The 16,297-nt window shown below is 33.4% G+C and overlaps 1 protein-coding gene across 3 annotated transcripts; it reads right to left on the reverse strand.

Annotated features, from left to right (window-relative positions):
- Positions 1 to 598: 598 nt before the first annotated feature.
- Positions 599 to 16,297, reverse strand: LOC122417824 (uncharacterized). 3 transcript variants are annotated; one of them, XM_043431636.1, is made up of 13 exons: positions 15,875 to 16,297; positions 10,084 to 10,287; positions 8,972 to 9,317; positions 7,270 to 7,470; positions 6,715 to 7,051; positions 6,410 to 6,529; positions 5,509 to 5,667; positions 5,289 to 5,384; positions 1,802 to 1,945; positions 1,630 to 1,701; positions 1,474 to 1,531; positions 1,014 to 1,148; positions 599 to 809 (listed from the first exon to the last, which is right to left on the reverse strand). In XM_043431636.1, exons 1-11 carry the CDS (start codon positions 15,976 to 15,978, stop codon positions 1,512 to 1,514), a joined length of 1,803 nt encoding a protein of 600 aa, XP_043287571.1. In that variant the 5' UTR covers positions 15,979 to 16,297; the 3' UTR covers positions 599 to 809; positions 1,014 to 1,148; positions 1,474 to 1,511. The 3 variants fall into 3 exon arrangements, with proteins under 3 accessions (XP_043287571.1, XP_043287570.1, XP_043287572.1); XM_043431635.1 differs by having other exon boundaries at positions 1,014 to 1,266; XM_043431637.1 differs by lacking the exon at positions 15,875 to 16,297 and adding an exon at positions 13,353 to 13,410 and having other exon boundaries at positions 1,014 to 1,266.

The raw sequence follows: 16,297 nt of genomic DNA on the forward strand, positions 1-16,297 counted from the left end.
TTTCATCTTTCCATCTTTTATTCACGAAAAACTGTTGAAAAAATTTGTCTAAATTTAGTATTTTCTGTTCAAACCGCCGGTATTAAGGAAATTTAATAAAAAATCCTGCATATCATGAGATCGACACGTATGTCTATGATCTTTTGTAGAATTTAGATTTGGATAATAATTATGGCTAGAATCGTACACACCATCAGGGCCCATTTTTTTTACCAGACATTTTCAATAATTAAAAAAAAAACAATAAAGCAAATACAATCAAACGGGTGGGGATCAGAAGTTAGAACGATTCATTCTCTGTTATTGAAGAGATTTCAATGGGACTCATAAAAAAATATTAGAATTATTGGAGTATTTTTACCATTGAAAAAAAATCACGAAAACAGCGAATTTTCGATCCCTATCAATTCGATGCAGCTGACTGTTCGCCAGTCCTCTCTTCGTACGATCTTCATGACATTTACATTTTTTTCATAATTAATTATGAAATAAATACGTGGTAAAAACATATGGAAACATTCCATTACTATCAATAATTTATTAAACAAAGTAAATAAACTATATTATATAACATATCGCATATATACTATACAGCATATAAATGAATAAAATATTTATTTTCCAACAAAATAAATTTTACAGCTCTTGGTATACTCTTCGTAGAATTTCGGTGCAAATTGTTCGGCAAAGGGGACATTTGTGGTTGTTTTGTGCCCAAATCCTATCAGCGCTTGAGGAGCAACCGATGAAATGGCCACACGGCAAATAAATATGGGTGGCCTGTTGTAGATAATATATCCGGCACAGGGCTGTAAAAAAAATTTTTAAAAGAAGTATATTTTCTTTTAGGGAGAAGATATAGAATTCAGATAAGACATAGAATTCAGTATCAAATAAATAGTGATGACATCGACGTTTCAAAAAATATTGCAGATTGTGATAACCAATTTTCTATTAAACAACATTTTAAATGAATATTTTCAACATGAACTGTGTAACTGTGATGTTATTACCTCTTTCTTCAACAGTTTCCACCGTTTCTTCCACTATCTGCAGCTAGTTTTGGGTGGCTGCTAATTGAGTCCGAAGTCTTTCGTTTTCGGTTGTTGCACTTTCCTGTTCCCATGCCTCGGCCTTTTGCCTCATCTCTGTAATTTTTGAGAAATTAATCTCTCCACATTTTTGCCGTCCACATTTTCTTGCACAGGAATTGTCACTTTTTTTTCTTTTTTCTCCTCCTTCTATGTTTCCGACGGATTGGTCCCACTATATAAATTAATATAAATAATTATTAGCGCGAATGTATTACTGTTATATCAAACGATATTACAAATTAAATATTTCGCTTATTATTTGTCTCATTTATACTCCATGTAATTCTGAATTAAATATTCTATGCTAATGGAATATCATGTCAATGCAAGAAAATTCATATATTAAGAAAATTTTTCAGTACAATTCCACAAAAGTTACCTGCACCCTCCATTGGCCGCTGTTTAGCCTCCTCGACCTCATTGCGATCTGACTGGTTCTTTGATTTGTTCAAACAACAAATGTTTAATTTATAATTACATTCAATATTAGTGCAATAATTCTCAGAAGGATTTTCGCATAATTTTAAAACATTACCGTCGTTGTCGAGCGATGGTATTAGCTCCCCATCATTGGAAACTGTTGGCCTAGGTTCGGGTAGGTTGCCCTCTACATAGCATTAATTGAAACATGTGAGAAATTTAATTATCAAGCTTCGCATGATACAAATCAATTCTAAAATTGTTGTCTGGCAATCCATAATATTTACCGTCGTTGTCAGGCGATGGCGCTCTCTTTTCTTCGTCCATCGACACATTATTCCCAGTCTCGACCTCGATCGAATCAATGTCGACTTGAATTTTGGGCTCATCTTCACTGGATGACCCGTCATCCGAATCATTCTCATAAACATCTATGTCAAATGGAAAGTATATATGTATATTAAGGTAATTTAAAAAAAAACGATATTTCCTTTTTTTGACAGCAGCCCCCCTTTTTAGAAGTTGTAGAAAGGTAAAAAAAGATGCCCCTTACAATTTCCAAAGTTATTCAAGGTCAAAGTCGAATTCGGAGTACATTTTAAGAATTTCACTTTTCTGGTAAAACTTATTAGACTTTTTGCAGAATGTCACAACCTTTTTTAAAGAATATTTTATTTCATATAAAACCATGTCGATTAATCATTTTTTAACCTAATGATATCACAGTTGACAGCTTTAGAAAGGATCTTTTGGAGTAAACTTACTATTTCGTCGAAATTGGTATGATAGAAGACTACAATCATTGATTGGCAAAGAATGTAGGACAATGCAATATGTTTTGAAAATGTACAAGTATATTGACAGTCATTTTCGGATTATACATATTTCTTCTATTTATAATTAAAAATTTGATATTTTAAGAAAATACAGTACAGTTTGTATCAACATTGAATCTAAGAAAATAACTTTGTTCAAATTGGTGTCTTTTTAATTATATTTTTTGTTTATTCAAAAAATAATACTGGCGAAATAATAACTTTTCATCTAAAAAATGTATAAAACTGTCAACTATGAAATGATTAAGTTTAAAAATGATTGATTGACATCATTTTATATAAAATAAAATATTCCTCACAAAAGGTTCTGTGAAAGTTTGCGATAAGTCTGACAGTTTTGCCAGAAAAGTGAAAAAATCTTGAAATATACTCCAAGTTCAACTTTGGACTGTATAAATAACTTTTAAACGAAGAGTTCTATCACAAAATGATAAGAGAACTTTTTTTGTAGGGCATTCAATTTCCTTTAAGAACATGTAATTGTTTTGTTGTAAGATATCCGATTGGTAACTTATAAAATTTAGACAGGACGAACAGACCGTTTCCCATGTCATTGATCTGTTTGCGGGAAAAAATTTCATTTAGATATAAAAATAAGCCTATGAAAATATGAGCTCTTGATATTAATATTAAGGTGGTTCGCATCACATTTTCGATTTTCCATGAGTATAACATGAAAAAAGCTATTTTTGCATCATCTGATTTTTATCACTGGCAAATGATACGTCATATGGAAAATCTCCAGGCATATTTTGAATGCTCTACAAAAAAGGTTCCGAGTAATTTTCTAATAGGTATACTCGTTCAAAAGTTATTCAAGGTCAACATTTTATTTACAGTTAATTTTTCCGATTTGTGGATATTACAGCGGAACTATTAGTTTCATCAGAAAATTGTGCACAAAATTTCATGGAAAACATAAATTTAACTTTTAAGAGATGTCGGACAATAGTTTTTTGTAATAATAATAATAAAATAGTACACTTAAAGAAATTTTTCAGTAAAAAATGGCTTTAAAATTGAAGTTTCTTATTAAAATCGCATTTATTGTAGTATCATGATATATTTTTATTCGATTTCAATTTCACTTTGAATATTTTTTTTGAAAATTATTATTGTCAATAAAAATCTCAAAAATTTCAGTGTTTTATCGTTCGATATACCACTGAAATTTATTATTTATAATTTAGAATCAGCAACTTCTTTTTAAATTTATCATTCGATAAAAATGATTGTTTTTAAGCTTTGTCGGTAATATAATCTTTTCCTTCTTTAAATTGAGTTGAGAGTAAAGCTACTGTGCTTGTTAATCATACTGCTAAGCGATATTTATCTTTATTTGTAGTATTATTCTTTACTAATACAGATAAATATCACTATGGTATATTGTTCGATTTATCACCAAAATTTCTTATTTACAATTTTAATAACATTTATTCAAAGTAAAAATAAAATTGAATAAAAATATATCATGATACTACAATGAATGTAATGTTTTAATAAAAAACTAAAATTTTTAAGCTAACTTTTACTGAATATTTTCTTAAAGTGTAATAAATTTTATTTTTATTCCAAAAAAACTGTTGATTAACAGCTCTTGAAAGTTTAATTTACGTTTTACATCAAAGATTGTGCATATTTTTGCGGTGAAACTAATAGTTCCGCTGACATCTACAAATCGGAAAAATTTACGGTAAATTAAACTTTGATCTTGATTAAATTTAAACCAGTAAACTTATTAGAAAATGACTTGCAACCTTTTTTATAGAACGTTCAATTCTCTACAAACATACGTTCGGAGATTTCCTACATAACGTATCATTTGCCAGTGATAAAAATGAGAGGAAGCAAAAATAATTTTTTTCATGTTATTCTTGAAGGATTCTCCGTCAACTCAGCCACTTCTTTTGACCATCTGAGATTTCCCCCATAATTGGTTATATCGAAGCACCACTAAAACGCATTCTATGTAAATTTTTTCAGATTTTTCAATTCAACATTTTAAAAAATGCCGTTTTTTCCAAATGAATATATCTCGGATACTAAAGTACTGAAGTAACTGAAAAAAAATGTCTTCATATAAAAGTTGTACTTTTGTGTTAACTTTCGACCGGCTACGTGAAATAATTTTAACGTTCCGCTAACGCTAATTCTTTACCAAAAAATGGGGAAATTATTTTTTTATTCGAAAATAGCCATGTTTTTTTTTACTGAAAAAATTACAGTCTTCCAGTGTCTCTGAAGATATCGCAAAAAAATTGCCAGAGTGGCATGGATCGAGGTTCTGGTATATAAAAACATTAATTTGTGTGGTTTCACTTTTTTCACCCTAGAATCTTGATCCGTACCACTGGCGATTTTTTTGCGATATTGTCAGACATACAGGAAGAGTTTTTGAATAAAAAAATGATTTCCCCCTGTTTTGGTGAAAATCAGCGTTACCAGAACGTTAAAATTATTTCAAGTCAACCGCTTGAAAGCTAACAAAAAAACTACAACTTTTAGGTCGAGACATTTATTTTCAGTTATTGAAGTTTCTGACATATATTCATTTGGAAAAACGGCATTTTCTAAAATAATAAATTTAAAAATCTAAAAAAAATTTACATAGAGTGCCTTTTAGTAGTGCTTTGATATAACCAACTATGGAGTAGATCTGAGATGGTTGAAAAAAAAGTGGTTGAATTCACAGAGAATCTCTCTCTCTCTCTCTCTCTCTCTTATGGAAAATCACAAAAACACGCATTTTTCGGCCGCCAACTACATGTAACTCTTTAAATAACACTTATAACTTTTAAAAAGGAGGCTTCAAACAAAAATCTTTTTTTTTTAATCACCCTAGTGTACATTAATTATGTACGATTATTTTATCAAATAATTCATTACTTTCTGCACACATTCAACGCCTACTACGACGCGATAAATTGTCATGGATTACCGTTTTCTGGAGCTGCTCGCGGTACTTCCACATCATCAAAAAGCCACTCAGGTCTGTTCCCGTCGAAGATCACACGATTGTAGTCCGGATCTTGCTCTACTTACAAATCAATTGATCAATTGAGGTAGTAGAAAATATCTTAAGTTACACGGTGCAACAATTACATCGCATTTTAAGTGCTATATACAATTGTTGTTATGTTATAAATGAAAGGTTTTACCTAATGGCACAGCTACCGGGGGTTCTTGCAGCTCGAACTCTTCGCCTTCACGTGCTTCAGTTTGCTGTGCTATAAACTCATCGATGTTGTCTTTGAGTGCTGCCGCTCTTGTGAGAAATTCACTTGGGGTAATCTCTCGGAAATGCAGTTCCCGCCACGCTAAAAAAAAAATTATAAATGAAGATCCTAGTATACATAAATTAAAGAAAATGACATGCCAATTTTACCCCCACCACCGCGAATCGTTTTATTCAGAGAAAGTATAGTCTCGGCGAGAGCCTCAGGCCAGCAGACGACAGGGCTGTCAATGTACTCGTCCCGAGACTCTACCGAGCCTCTTGATTATGGGTCAGATTCTTCTAAAATATGAGCAATTTCACTAATTACAGTGAAGTCTTCAAACACCGAACTTATAATTGATTTAAACTTTCATATCTCGTTTCATATAACACGAAGTGATGATTCTTGCAATTATAACCTTAACCATAATTACTCACACTGCTTTAGGAACATTTTTCAGCAAGCATCACAGAGCAACACTGTGTTACATAATGCGTTCCAACAACAGGGAAATAGCACGGGCACCATACGACACTGCGTTGCACAGTGTTGCACAATATTCTACAGTGTCGCTTGCTGGAAAACATCAGAACTTAAAAAACAAATGGGGTCGTTTAGACCTCAAGTGAGTGATTAGGGTTAACAGTCAGTAGGCTTCCGAAAAAGAACTCCATCCATACAAAAATTTCAACGTATTACTATTTTTTTTTTCAAATACCCACATATTCAAATACCATACGAAAACGTACAATGAAGCGGGAAAAAAGTGGTGGCAGAAATTAGATAGACGTTAAAACCCGTTAGGGTATGCGTAGGTAAAATATGAAATAGTACACCCTACCTTGAAAAATATATTTCTGCTTGAACACCGTCGTGTAGCGTGCGTGGCGAGATGTCTGATAGTTATTTTTCAAGCGGCGAAGGTCGGTCTGCACATCGGACTGCAATCTCAGGAGCTTGCCTTTGACAACAAAAAATAACATTATGGGAAATGTTTGATGACCAACATTTTTATTTCAAGTTGCAGTAGGGAGGTAAAACTGCGAACAATTAGAATCGCGGTGTCTCCGGTAAAGAGTCTTGGAGCGATCTCTCTTTTATAAATGTATTTGTCCGAGTGGCTGCCGCGACTCTAGTAATACTCACTGATGAAATCCCAGGGATGAGGGCGATTTTCCATTCGACCCCCCAGTCGATGATTGTACGACTCAATGATGTTATTTGTCCGCTGGCCGAGTCCGTACACACTATAGCCTGCCGGCGTAACTGTACGTAGCCAATAACGCTCGTAATAACGCAAGAAATTCACACATCTTGTTCGTACCGGTGGGGACAAATCGTTTTTAATCGAGTTATACTGGTCCTCGATCAAATTTTTCGGCAAGTACGCCAGCGCCAATGTTTTTTTAAACCACACTTTTGCTTCGATATTATCTCGAAGTAAAGTTCGCAAACCGAGTGATTTTGCTTTCTGATAAATTGCCTGAAAAATCACGGTTTTTTGTCGATCATTACTTCATGTTGGTCGCGGTGCATGATTAACCGTACATTGTTTTGTAATAAAACTCTCGATAGATTTTTTTTTTAATTATTCAAATTTCTTTTAAATTTGAACTTCTCCGAAAAATGCGAGTTTTTTTACCTGTTGGTCATCTTAAAAATCATGCAACAAGACAACCTAGTTTACATAAGGATACCTACTCGATCATAATGCGTATTGCAGCCCGTGCTAAGAGCAGAGGTAAATGTGCTTGATACTGCATTCCGCAAATCTCTTTCGAAGTCACTCATCACCAATTTTACTGCATTGGAAGGAATAATTTGCTCCCGCGCGTAGCGCAAAATGGCTTCATAGGCCACTTGCGTTTTTGAAGACATCACTGCCCAGATGAAAGGAAATCCCTAGATCGGACAACCATATCAAGTTCTTAATACTATTATAATGGAAAACGAAGTCATGTTTGTACGCTAGAGTGACAGTTGTTTTGGTGACGGACGAATTTTTTCACTCCAGAAACGTAGATCATTTCTAAATTTATGAAAAATAACCTATATCAAATTTTATCACTTTATTTCAGTATTAAGGGGTGCATATAACCTTTTACTTTTCCCGTTTAAATAACATGAGTTTTTTGCATGTTTTGATCAATATTTTTTTTGAAGGCCTTATTGTTCACCGAAAAATCTGTATCGGAGCAAAAATATTTCTAATTATACTTTTTTTTAGTGAAAAAAGTTGGGCAAAATTCATAAACAATGCTGTAAATTATAATTTTCAAATTCCTTTGCTCAATTCTCCCTTTATGAGGAACTATATTTTTAATTTTGATTTCCTCACAAAGGAAGCTTTCAACAGATTAATACATAATATCTGACTAAATTTGCAAAAAACAAAAACAATATTAAATGTGTTTCTTTTAAGTTTATGTTCCTTTTGTATTCTTATGAAATTAGCATTATAAAGAGAATATTAAGTAACATTGAATATCGATTTTTTATTTTTGCCAGAATGGGGATAGTTAAGTAAATGCATTGCGCATCAAAATGTTACATATAATAATCTCCTTGTCCAACACTTTTTCTGAAAGTAAATAACTTTATTTGTTCCAATAATTTTTAAAATAAATTTTCCTACTATTTATACTGACTTGAATGATTTTTAGGGGATGGGAGTGATTTTTCAAGATATTTGATCATGGGTATTTTTTTTCTTTTCTTTACAGTTCCATCTATAGGGATCGTTCTCATTGGCGAAGAATAATCAATAAAGTCATCGCAAAACCCTTTTTTTTACTCCACCCGGAGTCTAAGGGTGGCATTGGAGGAATGAAAACTGATACGTAACTTTGTATGAATATCGTCAAACTTTTTTCACTTTAAAATAGCATGATTATGAACATTTTTGCTTAATTACAGATTTTTCGCGAAACAACAAGCAAACATAAGATTGATCAAAACATGCGAAAAGCCCACGTTGTCTGGAAAAAGTAAGGGGTTATTGGCACACCTTGATATTACAATAAAGGGCTTACATTTAGTATAGATTTTTTTTTGTATATTTTAAAACGATCAACGTTTTGGAAGCGAAAAAATTCGTCCATCGCCAAAATAACTGTGACTATTATACACACTACTTCCTATTGAATGAAAATGTTTCATTTAAAAAAACCTTCAGTAACAACTATTGCCGAATAATCTTTACATTACTTCAGTGTATCAATTACTGTCTGTGAAATTAAAAACCCGTATTTTGAACAAATGAGCGGCTGCGTCTTCGAGTTTATTGTTGTGGGGTGGAGGTTAAAAATGTACTAGTTTCGATACGTGGTCACATTCCTTGATGAATATCTCCATCAACAAACAAGCATAACAAGTCGAAGTTAAACAACAACAAAAATCTTACGTGGTTTAATTTGACTCCCAGAATCGTAAGTACTTGATAGACTCCTTGGAGCCGAGGCCTCGATTTAAATGTTGCATCAATAAATAACCGTGTCACTTCGGTCATCTCTTCTTGCACGAACTTCGCATCGTAAAAAATTACGTGCTTTCCGTTATTTTCATCAGTTATTAGAACAACCGTCAAATGACCCGTTTCGTATTCCAAATTCCTGGTGTATTCTGGAGCGGTTAGTTGCTGCACGAATACCTCTATCGTATGAGGTTGCTGCGGATAACGTCTCCTCCTGCACTTCTTCATGAAACTTCGGATCTCCAGATAGGACATTTTCTCCGCAGCATCAGGATGACTACGTCGGAGACAATTTATAATTTTTTTTTTTTCAGTCCCAACAATTAGTTAAATTTTCGAGATTAAGCTAAACAAATTCAAAACCAATGTTATAGTGGATTCAAAACTTTTAACCAAAACAGTCTTCTTTAATAAAGGTTTTATCTAAATTGTATGGTTCTCGAGTTAAAGCTACTTCAATCATCAAAGTTTACATTGTACATGGTTGAAAAAAAATCAGGAGAAAAAATGGTACAAAAATTCGGGTACATTCAAAATAAACTTATGGCACTTTGTCCTCTTCGGACGATTTTATTGAAACGTCTCAGTTTTTGAATTGAGCCACACTTTCAAAAAATGATCTACAGTATGTGGAACCAACATAACTTTGTGAATAAAATTGCACAAAACTTTTAAAGAAATAAAATTCAAGATTACTGCTCATTTTTTACACCTTTACTTGAAAAAAAAATCGACGGAAAAATTCTTCAGAAGCTGTATGATCAGTTTCGAATATCTAAAAAACAGAGAAAAAACGGCTCTTTGAAGAAGTACACACCGAATATAAATTAAATATAATTGCAAAAAATTTTTTAAGAAAACAGCATGAAGTTGGATTTGTCATTTAGAAAATGCTGCTTTATACAATCAATTATCTCTTTGGTTTTTACAGAGCCATCCGACTTTCAGTGCGGCTCGAAATTTTGTTACGTGTACTGATCCTTATGAACAGCAGTGTTTTCATTTGACAAAAAAATAATACGTGATTGAATTCAAAAACTTACACAGTAGCCATGGAATCGTAAAGAGCCTTTAGGCCATACCAATGTCGAGACAGCGCATCTGCCAAAGCCTCTCTGAACCGCGCGATAGGCTCAGCATTTTCATTTGGCATACAAAATTGTGAATGTGAATTCAGATTCACAATTTCGCCATTTACCATTTTCGCAGTGCCATTGCAAGTCGTTTTGTTTTTGCAACGAAGGTAACTGTAATATGAAATTACATTTTACTATTATTGAAGAGCATAGCAGACATAGAAAACCTCATATCCACAGAAAAATACATATATTTACACTACTGTAAACAACGCAGAGTACAGAGAAATTTCGCTAGAATTTTGGTCATCTCTAAAAGACCATATCTTCGTAAAAAGTAGTCTGATTGATATTTAAAAAAAAAATCATTTTGAAGATTAAAATTTCTAGTTTTGAGATTTTTCAGCGAAATTTTGTTGTAAACGACGGTTATCCGACGATTTTAACGAACAATGCGAGAAAAAATTTGGTACATATTTTAAGTTTCTTTTGCGGCCAATGAACTTGGCCAATTTTTTTAAGTATCAATTCAAGTTACGGGCCAGATAGTTTGCATATTCACATTCAATTTGCTTTTTTTTACGACCATTCTTTGCTAAGATATTTGACTTTTCATGTAAAATGATCTTTTGTCTGATAAATGATCATTGATATTTCAGAACTCAGCAACCACACCGAATAAAAAGGCCGTTTTGGAAACTAGAAGAGTTCGCCTACACGATCCTTACCAAATTTTTCAAAAATACTATTGTAAGATGAAAAATAATTTTTATCTTTCTTCTTTAAATCAATATCACAGGTGAAAGAATTTTTCGCTTTAAAAAATTCGAAAACAGATCGTGTAGGCGAACTCTTCTAGTTCTCAAAATTGTATATTCATTCTTTGTGTGGTTATGGGGTGAGATATCGACGATCAAAGACAAAAGGATCCTTTTCCATTCAAAATCAGATATCTCACCGAAAAATGGTTGAAGAAAAAAGATTTTTAAATCCAAAAAAATCACATGCAAGCTAGTCATTTCTTACTCCATGGTGGCAGAGACTTATAAGACAATCGATTCTTTTCAGACTTTCAGGAGCTACTGATATTATTCACAATATTTGACGTCGATTGGATCGATAGAAATTATGTTTAAATATGAGTTAAAAGTACTTGTCCGGCCCATCACTTTCCATTCAAATAAAAATCAATCATAAAAAAACGAAACTGTACGGCAGAATCCGGTTAAAAATTTATTGAAATGTGATTTATTATTAGTTTAATATTTCTTAATAATAGTATAGGTTAGTTATGCCGAATGAAATTCGTTCGCTGGAAGAAGTGAGAAGTAAAAACTGCCGTCATAGCAATACAAACTGGGAAGTTATTTTGGAAGCTTCAACATATTTAATGTGCAAAATGTTTTTTATTTATCGATGCACAATAACATCTTTTGTATATTACAGGACAATTTGTTTCCATTCTTATTAAATTAGTGCAATTAAGAGAAAATTACTTCAAGATAACTCTCTAAATTTCCTCTGCATGAATATTTGTGCTCCATCAGTTCTAAAAAAGTTCTGATTTTTATTTAAATATAATAAGTTTAATGGAAAGTGATGGGCCGGACAAGTACTTTTAACTCATATTTAAACATAATTTCTATCGATCCAATCGACGTCAAATATTGTGAATAATATCAGTAGCTCCTGAAAGTCTGAAAAGAATCGATTGTCTTATAAGTCTTTGCCACCATAGAGTAAGAAATGACTAGCTTGCATGTGATTTTTTTGGATTTAAAAGCTTCTTAAAACAATTCCATAATGTTGAAATTTGGAGTTACTCATAAATTACTTGTCCTTCGATTGATATCATAAATTTTAGTGTTGCACGTAACTCAAATGGTAACTTTTTTCAATTTATTAGAAAATACTTGGCCTCGAATTGATATAATAAATTTTAATGCTGCACGTAAATTAGATGGAATTTTTTTTAATTGATTTAGCCCTTCGAATCAAATAAAAAGAATGAGGCATCGGTTTCCAAAATGATTTCAAGCGCGATTTTTCGGTTTTTATTTTTTACTTGTTATTTGATTCTTTTAACACTTTAAAAAATAGATACAGGTTAGTTTTTTTTAAAGATAATGTTTTTTCAAGATTTGTGAAATTTTTTTCGAATTGTTCTGTATTTTTTTTATAAAATAATTTTTTTGCCCATTTTTTATAAAAATTTTATTTTAAAGTTTGTTTTATGGATGGAATTATCAGCAAACGAGGGACCATCAATGTACTTGTCCCAAACTTTTTTTCCTAGGGGAAGTTTTTTTCCTTGTACTCTAATATGTTTTGTCAATTAGGAACCCAAGAGCACGGTCGAAAGTGGGTTGGAGGCCGGGATATGATTTTTGGCTTATAACGTTGATTTCCACGAAAACGACCTATTTTTCGTCAAAACTGTACTGGAAATATTTTGTCACAGGTCTGTTCTTGGACTTTGGCGATTTTTTTCCTTGTACTCTAATATGTTTTGTCAATTAGGAACCAAAGAGCACGGTCGAAAGCGGGATGGGGGCCGGGATATGATTTTCGGCTTATAACGTTAGAAAAAAGAAAGGAAATGAGGAAAGATAGATCAAATTAAAGTCACAACAAATCCAAGAGAATTGGCCATTTTTAAATGTCGTTTTTGCATTCTGAATCTAGACATTTTCATGTCATCCAAAACGTGCCCCCGATGGAATATATTTCCAAAGTTTGCAAGTGGCCGCTCAGATTCAATTATCTACAGTTTGATAGTTGCAGAAAAAAGGCACCTGGAAACATTCATTATGTCAGAACTCAACGAAGGAAAAAAAACTGAGCGTACTTATTTCAACAGAGCAACGGAATTCAACGACGTTTAAGGTACCTGCATTGGTTTTGTAGAAAAACAATTTCAGGAGAATTTAGAATTGAATTTAGAAATTTAAAAACTCACAATAGAATAGAAAAAGGAAAATTTAGATATTTAGAAAAGCTGAAGACGTTTGAGATGAATTTTTGAGATTACATGTTACGGTTGGAGTAAAAAATCTAAATCATTGGCACACATGCTGCGACACAAAAATATGAAAGTTTGAAGGTTTTCGCTCCATACCGCAGTAATACAAACTTCAATACTATTTGGAAAGAAACACTTTAAAACTTGCTGAACTAAGTTCCATTACATATTACTATAATCAAAGATAGGGGGTGATACTAGCACATATACTTACCCACAGAAATTTCAGAGTTCGCAGGTATCTGCTGCGATTCAATGTATCTGCGCAATTAGTTTGGAAGACAGCAATTTCAAATCCATCCATAAATGATCAACTGAAGACATTGTAATGAATTTTTCACTTCATATTTATGTTACGGTGAGAGTCAAAAAGTAAAATGAATGGCACAGTATATAAATTTTATAGTTTGCAGATTTTTGCTGTATTTCAATGATCCAAATTTATAGTATTAGAGTGAAAAGTTGTTAGAAGTCACGATGTTACATTAAAATGACATAGCGCACATAACATTCAGAAATTCTGTAGGTTTCCATGATGTTGGCAGGTATTATACTTAATCGCATCCAAAACTGAGCAACTGTAGACTTATCGTAATGAATATTTTCACCAATAATTCCACATTTGCAGTTTGCAGAATAGGAATACTCAACATACACGTCATAAGTATTGTTGTCAATATTTGTGTTTGCCTACCGCATTCCAAAGATTCAACTTTTCATATTATCAGCAAAAAAAGCATTCAAAGACTTTTTGGAACAAATTTCAAAATTTATTACTCGACAGACCAGGTGGAAAAAGAATAATTATACACTTATATCAAGACCAGAAACTGTTTTCAGAATCTGATGTACAAAATGTGCGATTGATGATCATATAGTTGGAAACCTCTTGAATCACGTTACCACAATCAGCATGAAGAAATAGTAGAAAATCATAAGACACATATTAGGCAACCAATTAATAATATGTATCGATCCGCTGCAAACCGATGGAGTCAAAATAAGGATTGGAAAGAGCAGAGCGAATATTATTGAACGTGTAGATGTAGTATTGAAACATTGGGCAATCATTCAACAGAAGTTTGAGCGAGCTATCTTAAATTTATGGCGCACTACACACCATACAAACTTATTGGGTAGGGAGTAGATTGGCCGAAAATGGCCGCTGTCACTATTTCCGGTCGGCCAAAGTCACTAGCCGAAAAAAATGGGGTAAGATAGTTGTAGAAACAAGGCATAGATGTCGCAATAAGCTTTTTCGTCGATAAATTCGGAAATTACAGTCTGGGCGGTAGGGATTCTCATTCTCATATGAATTCATACGATAGATACGCATCCGAGACTTGTTTTGGCAGTTATACGTCATCTTGACATTTGAGGTTATGATCCCCAAAGTGTGTTGATGCAGTGATAGAACTTGTGATATATGAAATGGCAGGGTGTCAGTACATCACCGAGCAATTGGATCCTGCATTGTTCGCGTATATAATAGATATATAGATATATATAGATAATAGATATACGCGAACAATGCCGGATCCGATTGCTCGGTGATGTACTGACACCCTGCCATTTCATATATCACAAGTTCTATGAAAAAAATATCACTATCATCATTATTATTATTAAACACGTATTAATCGCGTCATTGATAATTGACTCCTTCCACTTTTAACTAATTATTTTCATTCATGAATTTTACACTCCGCATGCATCAACACACTTTGGGGATCATAACCTTAAATGTCAAGATGACGTATAACTGCCAAAACAAGTCTCGGATGCGTATCTATCGTATGAATTCATATGAGAATGAGAATCCCTGCCGCCGAAACTGTAATTTCCGAATTTATCGACGAAAAAGCTTATTGCGACATCTGTGCCTTGTTTCTACAACTATCTTACCCCATTTTTTTCGGCTAGTGACTTTGGCCGACCGGAAATAGTGACAGCGACCATTTTCGGCCAATCTACTCCCTACCACTTATTGTGCAATATTACTGTACATTATTATTGACCGTGTGTAGCGAGCCTAACAGACGATAACAGACGATATACAAGAAAATATAGAGGACTATCAGAAATTCTTTCATCGGCGATTGGTCGAGACGGATAGATTCTCAACGGTGATTTGTTGTGATGGGCATCAAGAGGCCCTTGTATGTATCGGTCTAAACCCATATACAGATGCGTCAACTCCGTAAATGTTGGTACTTTTGCATAATCTTGAGCCCGTGCAAAGTTTTTTCTCAGTAATTACGCCACCGATCATGCTGATTTTGGGCGTAATCGAAAGAGAATTTATTAATTGGCTCAAACTTCAATTTTCAAGTAGCGAAATGACTCCTGAGTTTCATTATTCTACAAAATAACATGTCGATTTTACCCCCACTACCTCGAATCGTTTTATTCAGAGATAATATAGTCTCGGCGAGAGCCTCGGGTCAGCCGACGACAGGGCTGTCAATGTACTTGTCCCGAGACTCTACCGAGTCTCTTGATATAGTCTCGGCGAGAGCCTCGGGTCAGCAGATGACAGGGCTGTCAATGTACTTGTCCAAAGACTCTACCGAGTCTCTTGATAAAAAGGATGAATGGAATTAAACTTTGAAAAATAATATTTGCAAATTTTGAATAGAATATAAATAGTAGGCGAAAAGAGGGAGCCCCGTCTAGCCCCTGAAATGATGAACTATTAACTACCTATAAATAATAAATAATATTGTTTCAACTTACATTGTCGTTTTGTCACGAGATTCCCCACTTTTTTGGTACACTCTCCCGTCTTTAATTTTCGCTGTTTGAGGGATGCGCCTCTGCGTTCTACGTGCACCAGGCATTTACAATTATTAACAAGAGAATACACTCGCGAGAAAATTATGACACGGAAAATCACAGGAAAATCAACCGCGAAATTTCATGATACACGCGCGTACAATAAATTCTAATCAAATACCCGAAAAAACCCCTACTATTTTAATCCTAATATCTTAATAACAATGAAAATAAAAAATAACACTGTAAGTATGTGTCTCGTGTAAAACGAAGAAAATAAGTTGAAAAAACGGATAATGAGAAGCACGTGCAACGTATGAAAAGTGGTAGAGAAGGCGAGGTGTGATAAACAGACTGCGTGACAAAAGCCAACTCTCTGCCTAA

This window comes from Venturia canescens, chromosome 11, assembly GCF_019457755.1.
Source record: "Venturia canescens isolate UGA chromosome 11, ASM1945775v1, whole genome shotgun sequence".
Taxonomy (NCBI): domain Eukaryota; kingdom Metazoa; phylum Arthropoda; class Insecta; order Hymenoptera; family Ichneumonidae; genus Venturia; species Venturia canescens.